Raw genomic sequence first — 10,962 nt, forward strand, 5'->3', positions numbered from 1 at the left:
GAAAAGCTGGAGAAGGGAAAAAAATCACTGTGAGCTGTGCTTCCTCCTTCCTCCTTCTGTCTCCGCATCAGTAGGTTGATTGAAAAATCATGCAATTTGAAAAACAAGCTTTGGAGCTCAGGATGCTCTCTCATTTTCTGAGCCTTTGGGTTGCATTAGATCATAGCCCATCACTTTTCATGTGTGAAAGCTAGAAATTTGCCTTGAATGACAGGAGATTCATCTCCAGGAGCTGAGGGTTTTAAGTAAAAGTCACACCATGGGACTTGTACTGTGAATGCAAAAGTATATAACATTAGAAATTATTTAGAAAAATCAATAATAAAAGAAGTCTGGCTTGCCTTTGATTTCTGGTGAGGAATTCTGGTGCATTTTCTGGGCAACAGCAGCAATGGTTACACAAATCTGTCTTTATTCAGGCAGGAGAAACACTGCCAGTGTTCGTCGGTAATAAAATCTTCTCTCAGTCTACCTGCTTGTGGAGAGATTATACAGAGTTTGTGGTCAGGAGCAGAAAGGAAATATAAGAAATTTAAGAAATAATGTAAGAAATAATAAAAGAAACATGTCTTCCAAATTTCCATTTCCTTTAGGAAATCTTTCATAAAGGAGTTTGCTGTTCTAAAGTGTCCCTAGGACAAAAATTGGTATTGACAAGCTGCAGACCTGCTGGAGTTTCCACATTTTAAATTTATTTAAATGCTATAAACTATTACAGCACTTGTGTTCCAGGGTCCGTAATTTCCTTGCTTGAGTACATGCTGCTGTACATAGAATACTTGCCCCACAAAAGAAACACCGTTGTTTCCCTCACCCTTGACAGTGTGCAAAATACAACCCCCAACTAGATCTCACCTTCCTTACAATTTAGCATCAAACCCTGAGTGTTCACGGGGAACTAAACCAAAGCATGAACACCTGTGGGTTAATATTTTTATAAACCACTTTTGAAGAACTGTGAAACTGCAGATTGCACGAGCTCACCAAGGAATAGGTTGATTTCACTAGGAAATGTGGAGATTTAGGGTTGGTTTTGCTTTTATCTGGCTTTAGCTAATGGGGGCAGAGATGCTGATTTGTGACTTGAGATGGACGTGAGTGTCCTTAACTGTGGCTCCTGTGGGGTAACCCTGACCCGCAGGATGGCTGGGGAAGGGTGAATGTGGTTAGATGCACACACTAAAGTGAAGATCTTCAGCCCAGGCTCATCTGAAGCTTTTGGGGAAGAGGAGGGTGTTCAGCGCTAGTGGGACAGCTCCTCCCTTCACGGGGGTGGCAGCCTCTGGAGCCTACCCTGGGGAGCTGAGCTGCACCCTGAGCCCCAGGGCTTTCCTCTCAAGCGAGCACCTAACCCTGCATCCCACATCTCATAGTGACTGATGAGGTGGCTCAATGTTTCCATGATACGTTGCTGAACTGGAGATGGAGAAAGCGTCCTGGCCACAGGAGCATGGCTCCTTTTCAACATGGGGAGAGGAAAAAGGAGCCACTGTACATGGTCTAGGGTGAGGTATCCCTGTCCATGGCAGAGGGGTTGGAACTAGATGATCATAAGGTCCTTTCCAACCCAAACCATTCTATGATTCTATTGACAGTGGAAATTAGGACAATTATAACAAATTTCTGCTGGTATAACCCCACTGCCCTCTTCTTTCTTCTTTTCTATGTATGTCTCTGGACTGTTCTTACAAATCCTGAAGGGTGAGGTTTTATGGGATCACTGTGCTTGTTTTGCAGAACTAACTGTCCAGACACTTAGAAATTATTGTCAAATTTCTGGCCTAAATCCCCATGCTGCTGCTTAAATCCATTACTTGCTGTCTTCTCTGGTTGCTGACATGGAGGAGACAAGCCCTGCAGAAAGGGAGTTGAGCTATGGAAATTCCTGAGGGCAGCAGGGCTCCCCAGCCCATGGTTCACAGAAATTACATGAATCTGAGTCAGTTTTGTGGGCCCAAACTGCAAACAGATGGGGAGTGCAGTCTGGAGGTGGGATTACAAGGAGAAATGTTTGTGACCTGCTAACCCAACACCAAGCCTGGGAGGCCAGAGAAGAGTAATTGTGGCCCAGGAGATCTGAAAATGACAGTTCAGGAGCAAACCATCCCCTTGTGCAGAAAGATCAGGAGTTTGTCTAAGCAAGTGTCTTCTCATCTGGCATACAAAGTAAGAGTTAACAACAGTTGAAAACATGAGCAAGCAAGCAAGCAAAAGGAGCACACAAGCATTGTTCATTCACTCTGGGATGAAATCAGAAAGGATTTCATCACAAAGCCTAGCCAGAGCTTAGACTAGCTAGGGACAAAGAGAAACATGAAGGGATGCTATACTGTGTTAGCAGGAAAAGGAAATGTAGAGAAACTGTGGGTCCACCAATGAACTGAGGGAGACAACCCACTGATAGGTGATAAGCAAAAGACCAAAACATGTAATGCTTTTTTTACATAGGTTTTCATTGGCAAAGCTCACTCCCATGTCTTCACATGTCCAGCATGATTTGGGAAGCAGGTGAACAACCAGTGGGAGGAGCAGCAAATGATGCTGTAAGTATTCCTATCCAGGTGAGCAGATAAGAGTGCTGATGTGGCTTCATGGCTGTGGTCCATCATCAGAAACTCACAGTGATTGAGGACAGCTCAGACAACTGGAAAGTCTCCTGCAACATTTTCATGCAAAACATGAGTTGGATGAACAAACTGCTGGATGAACTGAAAATTAGCTGACCATTAGGTCAAAGAATAGTAATCAATGTTGTGATGGGCCATCTGGCAGCCAGTAATGAACAGAGGACTACAGGGGATGACGTGGAGCTGATATTGTTCAATATTTTCATCAGTCACCAGGCTGATGGCACAGAGGGCACTTTCAGCACATTTACAGATGGTAACAGGTTAGAAGCAATGACATCCATCTCCGTTTGGCAGAGCTGGCAGAGCTTCAGTCCAGAGGGACCTTAAGAAACTTGGGACCTGTGTCAATAGAAACCCCTCAGAGTTCAACAGGAGCAGTGCAAACGCTATGCTCTGGGGAAGGATGGCATCCTACTGCCTACAAAAGAGCCATGCGGGAAAGGCCCTGGGCTTCAGTGAGAACTTAATGCAAATCAGGCAAATCATGCACTGGGGATGTGTCAGGAGCAATGTCACTGGCAGTCAGAGGGTAGTTACTACTCCCTTTCTACTCAGTGTTGGTAAGATTGCCCCAGAAATGTTGTCCCGTGTTGGGACCCCCAGTTCCAGAGATCACTGAGAAGCTGGAGGAAGTCCACTGGAGTACTGCCAAGATGGTCCATGGCCTAAAGAGCATGATCTGCAAGGAGATGCTGAGGGACATGGGTTTGGATAGTCTGGCAAGGAAGTGTCTTAGGAGAGGATTGTTATAAAAACACCACTTTTGTGGGCTCAAACACAGGTCTCAAATAATTTTGGATATTTTGAACTGCAGGGAACAACAACAAAAAAAAAAGGTAAAAAAATTGTCATTAGGGATCTGAACATCCCAGAAGGCCCAGAAGATACCCAGGACCGAATGCTGTTTCGTGTAGACCTAGATAATCTAGGGACAATTAGCAGGCAGCAAGAGACCTCATTGCCCACATGAAAATAACTCAGTTCTGCTTCAGATCTTGTTTATATTTTACCAGCTTCGTATGTGAATGTTTCATTAACAAAGATGAATGGACTATAATACCTTCTAAGCAAGCTTGCTCAGAAATCCCTGAAACAATCAAAAGCCAGGAAAAACAATTCATTGCACCTGATACACCAGTTCTTAGAATTTCAGCTATATTGGGCACTACCTCTTTGTTCACTCAAATTAGACTAATTGCATGCATATTTATTGTGCACTGTGCTTTACTAGCTAGGCAGAATCAAAGTAGGCTCTTTCACTACTGAGAGGGCAATTTTGCATAACAAATATGGACAGTTTTACATCAGACTAATAACACTATTCCATTATTCAAAACCAGAGCTAAAATTAGCAGTCACCTCAACAATTAGATGCATATTTGATCATCAAGGTATGAGCCCGAATTAGCACAGAACTCTTGCTCCTATCAATAGCCCTTCATTCTAGATAGGTTCTCTTCTATGCCAAGATGATTTGCATGAGATAGGCATGTGAGACTCAGACTACCTCTTACATTTACATCTTCTTATTTAAACACTAAAGGGACTCCAGAAGTCACGCTCCATCTGTATCCATTTGCTATGTACCAGAAAACTACGTAAACCTCCAGATATGACATTTTCTATACCTTTTTAATAGCAAACCACTTGCTGGTACCTGTTTAAAGGAAAGTGGAGTCAAACCCACCTGAAGAATTGCTCCTGCTTGTGTTCACTCCAGAAGCACCAGTGTTTTCTTGAGGGTCTCCTTAAAATGATATGGCATCATTCCCCATTGCGGGTGGCCGAGGGATGGGGACCCCCTAGCACAGAGCAGGTGATGTGGCTCATCTGCACATTGTAAATAACAGCCAAAGCCTTGTTGTGCAACAGCCACAAAACAGTCCATTAGGAGGTCTTTTAGCAGGCAGCACTTGGACAGATGGAAAATTCCCTCTTGACCAACGCTGTATTTTAAGCACCCTTAATCTACAGGGACATTGCCACTCAAGTGGGATACCGGACACCTTGGAGAATGCAATAAACCCAAACAAAGCTCTCTGATTTAGCCTCTATGCACTGTCTGAGACATGAAGGGGTGAGAGAAAGGTAAAAAACCCCATAGTTCTGATATAAAATTGTCAAATGTCCCCCCCCCCGCCACCTGCACTGATGAAGTGGTTACTTCATGTCAAAAGTCTGGGTCAGCTTTGTCCCAACTCAGTTTAGGGGCAGGTAGAGGAAATGTGGCTGCTTGAAGATGGTGAAGAACGACAGAATACTGTAAATCTGGGCCACAGACTTGTGTCCTCATTGCTGGGGTGCACAGACCAGGCTGGGCTGCTCAAGATGGGGGCTTCATGCGAGGTGATCCCTCCCTGTGGAGGAGCAAAATGGTCAGATGTGCCTCCTGTTCTTCATGGGCTGTAGAGGATGCTTTGCTTAGGGGCTGCTGAGATGTCTCAGTTCAGGTGAGAGGAGTCCCCTAAGCTGCTGGGCAGGACCCAGGCTAACTCCTGGGGGCAGCTGCCCCCTCCCTGGCGCTGGGCATGGTGGGGTGACTGACAAGCCCTTTCCTTCCCAGCAGCTCAGTGCAACCCATCTGGTTTTACCCAAATCAGCCTAGTGGCATCCACATTTATTGGCTGCTCTTGCATTGCAGGTAGGTAACACCTCCTCAGCTGCTTCAGATCCAAAGGGATTGCCAACACCATGCTGCAGTCACTGTGGTTTCTCCATGGTCTCTGCACTCCTCAAGCTTCTGCCATTTCTGCCTCCAAGGGTTAAAGAGACCTTTGGACTTCTTAATATCAAAAGAAACTGCAGCAGTGGGAAGTCAGCTCGCTGAGGATGGTTGTGTTCTTAAAGGCTCCTGCAAGGTTCAGGCTGTGAGCCCCAGACAACAGGCACATCACTTTGCCTGCACTGGGACTTGTTTGCAGGAGGGGAAGGAAGCATCAGCTGCGGGACTGAAGTATGTAATTCACCTCGCTGCCCCAGCCAGGGAGTTCAGTGCCCTCTTCTCAGAGCTGCTCCCAGAAACAATATTTGCTGATATTGGCTTACCGTCCTGAGGGGGGAAATTACTATGAAATGTTTACAAAGACCATTTGAAACCTGAGGAGAGGATGTTTTTAGTGATGGGGACAGAGCCAAATACCTTAGAAGAAAAATACCCCAGCTTTAAGAATTAATTACCGCTTCCCAGTAGCGCGGGTTGACAAATAGACTTGCGCAATTTCCTGGACAGATACGTTTTAATAGTGATGTTGTGCACGGATCAAGAGCAAAATACAGTCTGTTCATCCATGACTTGCGAGGCCGGGCAGGTGCCTTTGCCCAGGCTCTTATCCAGTAAAGCCCAAAGGACGAGGCATGGGGCAAACACAGCTACCTGTGCACAGCAGCTCACACCATGAGGGCCTCTGAGCGAGTGTTTCCCCTATGGGCGGTTATTTTCAGGCCAGAAAGGAAAACATGGATAGCAACAACCAAGTGCATTTTTGAAAACAGCAGCTGTAACATCCATGGAGCTCTATAATCCTTACGCAAACTTCACTACACAGCTTTTCAGTTGTAAATCAAGTATCACAGGCCAGTGAAATGGATGCTCAATTTCTATATCCTAATTTTTCTTTTGGTAGTGTGGGAAGACAGTATATAACTGGTTATGCTCCACAGTATATATAATCACGCGCAGTAAGTCACAATATGTATTTATACATCTTTCAGTCAGGAGAATCAGCGATGAATGTAGTAAGAAAACTCCATAAACCAATTATCTCAGAAGCATTTTCCATCAAAAGGCATTGCTTTCTCCTTCTTTTCAGACAGGTGGAAAGAGGGGGGTGATGGAAGAGCATGTCTGAGAATCAGTGGGGGTTTACTGAACATCTGAATGTCACTAATTACCCAGAAACCAAGCTGAACTACTGTTTGGTGAGCCATGCTCTAACTCACAACAAGGTTTTCAGGGGTGCCACTCTGAAGGTTCCTCAGGAAGACAGCTCTTTGGAGGATTTCATGTGATACAGAGACAGCATTATCCCTGGAGATGCTGCTCCTAGAAGGACAACTGGCTGTGGATCCCCGCTGAAGAGATCCTGCTGTCTTACTGGTGTGAATCACCAGCGGTCATGTACCAAGTGCAACAGCTGCTGCAGAAGGTCAGCTTTCCCTAAAGGACTTTATTCTGAACCTATCCAGACCTTCCTAAATAAACAACAGCTACACCAAAAGCCACTGAAGTCTGCCAAGACTAAAACTGTTTTACAGAAGTTCCAGGCAGATGCAGATTTGTTTCTAGTTGTCTGTCCATCCAAGCCTCCACCACTTTTGCTGCCTGTCTGAAGCTGGAACCTAGCTCTTGCCCACAGTGTGAATGCAGTCCTTCTTGTCCATGGTCTGTCTTGTCCAAGGTCCTTCATCCAAACAGACCAGACAAATACAGCACAGACCTGCGTCACTGACCGTTGCATGTGCTGGTAGCCAAGTCCAGGTCAAGAGGCAACAAGGAAGCAGAGTAAGTCCAGGCTGCTTGAGCAGGGTGGAAAGCAAGACATTTGAAATGCCTTTTGAAGAAAACAACCCTATCTCTGTCTAGGGATCTGCTGCTCCTGAAATGAAGTGCAGAACAGGTTGATAGCAGGTGCTACTTTAAAATTCATGAAGTCTTAAAGCACTACTGGATGATCTCAGCAGAGATAAGTAGGCAAAATAGCCCAACAGGAGGGAGATGCTGATGTAGTAGCAGCCACAATAGTGCGTGATGCCACACACGTCCCTGCTTCTGAGAACCCACTCACCTGTCTTGTCAGGGGAAATTGCTGCCATTCTGTTTCACAGCAGAGGTGTGGGAGGAAGGAGGCAGACACATATTTTCCTCTGATCAAGGAGAAAAGCCAGGCCATGCCCTACTTACCTTCCTGAAGCCACCCTTGCCTGCAGGTGAAGGACTTAAGAGACTGGTGATGGCAAGAATACAGAAGGGAGGGTGTGAGTGGCCATGGCCCAAGAGAAACAAGACTTTGGAGTTCCTCTGCTAGCACTAGAGAGATGCTTTTCTCTTCCTACCTCAGTGTGCCTCTCTTTGTCCGCTCGCCAAAAAGAAAACGCTGGGGCAAAATGAGCTGGGAGCAAGTGGGCTCCTCCTGTGCTTTGCCCATCAGCTCAGGGTCGCACGGTCTGAAAACTCCTAGGTAAGATAAATCTGTGCTACTGGGTCAAATTCTGACAAACAGCTTAAATGTGTGATTTATGTAGCTGTACCTAAAAGCATTATCCCCAACGACCCAGCTCAGCTGCTGCCTTAGACTGGAGGCAGGTCAGAGCAACCCTCCCTCCCTGCCATGGGTGTGCTTTAGCCAGCAAGATTCCTCACTACATCCCCAAGAGGCCTCATCCTGCTCCCGACATGTAGCCAAACCAGCTCAACAGCATGGGAAGTGTGCGGAGAGGTTGGGAGGGTTTGTGCCTCCACCTAAATGTGGGTGCCTACATAACGAGGGTTACGTAGGTTCTCCCCATGGCAGAGATAGGGCAAATGGCTGTATTTATCCTCTTGCTCCTGCCCAAACTCTCTCTCTCTACCACAGCAGGGCCCTGAGCTCCTGCTTTGCCAGAGGTCAGTGCCTGACACTGTCATTCACCTGGCCTTTGAGGACTGTGGTGAGATGCAGACAGGTCCAGTACACATTACCTGTCCTTTCAGCATATTTTGTGCCTTTAGTAATTTGCTTGGTGGAACTCGGTACTGAATACTTGAATCGGAAATTGAGGTTTGTCACTTCCAAAGACAAAAGCTACAGTTTAAAAACAACCAAGACCCTATTGCAGCAGCTATGTCTCATTATCCCTGATTTCAGGACAGTGAAATGCTGCATAAATATCCCACTTGTGATTTTTCAGCTCCCCTTCAGATTTCCCTGTGAATTTATGGACAGTGTGGTAAGTTCAAGTTTGCCAGGGATCTGCTCATTCCCATAAATCCCCAGAATCCTGGGCCTAGCAGAGCAGCTCCCACAGCAAAGAAATATTTAAAACATGTTTTAAATAGCATTTTGATTTGTTCCAGCCATCACCACATTTTGGCACTTCCACAAATAAACTCAAAGGTTTTGGTCCCAGTTTCAGTCTGTTCCCACAGGTCTGGAGCTGCCTCCCTTCGGCTCTCCTGTTCCCTTTGGTAGGGCAGCACAGGGCTTTCAGAGAGTAGATACACATGTAATGCACCTGACTGATGTTGTGCACATGGACCTGATGGGGAACAGCCCTGCTAGCATCCCACACCCCTAACCAATACTAACACAGGCCTCCCATGCTTCCCCACTGAGCATCATCCTTAACTTGCTCAGTCACCCTTCCCTCAATTATCATCATCAGGAAGACTTTCATGTGGAGATCAATAGTGGGGTTGTTCCAGAAAGCTTCAGGTCCCAGGGATCAGAAACAACCCACTAACTACAAGGCACAGCAGCATCCCTGCAGCACAGGGACTTACACAGCAGCTACCTGCCTTTCCTAGCAAAAGGAAAGAAGAAAATGATCTTCTTTTAATCTCATAGCTTAAGACCAAAGCAAAATCTTGAACGGGAACAGCGAATTTCCTCCTGTAAAGATTACTCCACTTCCACACTTTCTACTCAGCACAGAGCACAGCTTTATTTTCTTACCAACACTGTGCACGTATTTCAGAGGCACATTTGAAGTGCAAAACCCACATTCCATGCTCAAACATCCAGCAAACAGTTAATAAAAATCATTCTAGTTAGGTTCAGAGCTTATGTAAAATGAGAGTAAAACATCTGACCTGTTTCCAATGGCTACAAAATTGCTCTGGGGAACATAAAGATGCGGTTCCTTTTAAAAGTAGCTATTTTCTGCTATTTTCTGTTAAGGGAGCCCACGCATCTGTCCTTCCTATCACACATCTCCAGAGAAAGCAACAGCCATCCCACACACTCCTCTGCTGCGGATTGCTCAGCACTTTGTCCCGTGGTAATCTGTAGGAGAAACTCAACCCTCCTGTTAAACACTGGGGGCTCAAGAGATTAATTCTGTGGCATAGATTACTCTAAAGCACATCAGAAATTGGAGCTCATTCCTAACAGCTTATCATCATTCAGGTGGTTATGGGTGCAGGCAAAACAGCAGTTTTGAGGGAGGAAAGTGATCCTGTGATAATCAGAACTCTTACAGACAGTTTTATGTTTTCATGTTTAATAGAGCTTTTTTCCCCCCCTCTCCATATCCAGCTTTCCATCAAAGGCTTTCCAAACACTTTATAAAGGCAGCTGAGTGTTAGTTGCATCATTATCACTCCCATTTTGCAAACAGGAAACCGAGGCCCCCAAAAAGTCATTTGAGCAGTGTAAAACAGCAAACCCCAGCCCAAAACAGAAATGGAATCAAACCCTCCTGGCAAAAACCCCCTTCTCCAACTACCTCTATTTGGTTGCTATGCAGCTTCTGTTTTGTTTTGCTTTTTTTTTTAATGTAAAGATAACCCAACCAGTCAAACGAGAGAGAATGGCAAGGAAACCACAAGCTTCGACATACTTACTCCCATACTGCAGGTGTTAGTACAAAAATAAAGATTTTTATTAACTAGTTTACAAAAATAAGGTCTATGGGGTCACACAGGATCTCACCAGAGGGGTTTATTTGACTTTGGAAGATAAAGCCTGTTTGAAACGTCTCTTTAGATCTTGCATGTTGGGAGATTTGGGCCGAGGGATGATGGATGACCGCCTCCTGTCCGTGCTGCCGGCGTGCTGTAGTTTGCTGAGCTCCTTGCACAGGTACTGGAAAACATCGCAGACACCTTGGGAGTCGTCACTAGTGGAGATCTCCAAGAACAGACTGCCCAGTTCATTCGCCAGCTGTAGTCCCTCCTTCGCCTGCACTTGCCGGGCGTGGAGAAGGTCTGCTTTGTTCCCCACGATAATGATGGGGGTCCTGGCGTCCGGGTGGATCTTGCGTATGTGCTGGTAGAGGGGCCGTACTGTCTGGTAGCTGCTGTAGTCTGTGATGGAATAGACCAGGAGGAAACCCTCTGCCCACTTCACGCACCGGGACAAGGCATCCAGTACCTGCACACAGTCGTCCTGCATCTGCAGTACAACAAACAGCACAAATTTGGCATCAAGCAGCGAAAGCATAAAGCCTGTATCAGAGCTGGCACCATTAAACAGGTCCAAAGGGAAGCCGGAGCTCTATCTTAGGAGACATGTAGGAAACTGGGGCTCAGAAGCTGAGCCTTCATGGGGCAGAGAAGAGCAGCTCGTACCTGTATGCAGCCCGGCGTGTCCTGGATCTGCACGGCAACGTGGTCGCCCTCCAGACTGACCAGCCG

General features: G+C 46.1%; 1 protein-coding gene across 1 annotated transcript; it reads right to left on the reverse strand.

Moving 5' to 3' along the window:
• Positions 1–10,267: 10,267 nt before the first annotated feature.
• On the reverse strand, positions 10,268–10,959 carry RASL11A (RAS-like, family 11, member A; the record flags this gene model as incomplete). Its single annotated transcript, XM_010023099.1, has 2 exons — positions 10,268–10,720; positions 10,897–10,959. Coding segments are annotated over 2 exons (516 nt in total), but the record flags the coding sequence as incomplete, so codon positions are not given.
• Between the last annotated feature and the right edge of the window lie 3 nt (positions 10,960–10,962).

The sequence above is a fragment of the Nestor notabilis genome, unplaced genomic scaffold (assembly GCF_000696875.1).
Source record: "Nestor notabilis isolate BGI_N333 unplaced genomic scaffold, ASM69687v1 scaffold14780, whole genome shotgun sequence".
Lineage (NCBI taxonomy): Eukaryota > Metazoa > Chordata > Aves > Psittaciformes > Psittacidae > Nestor > Nestor notabilis.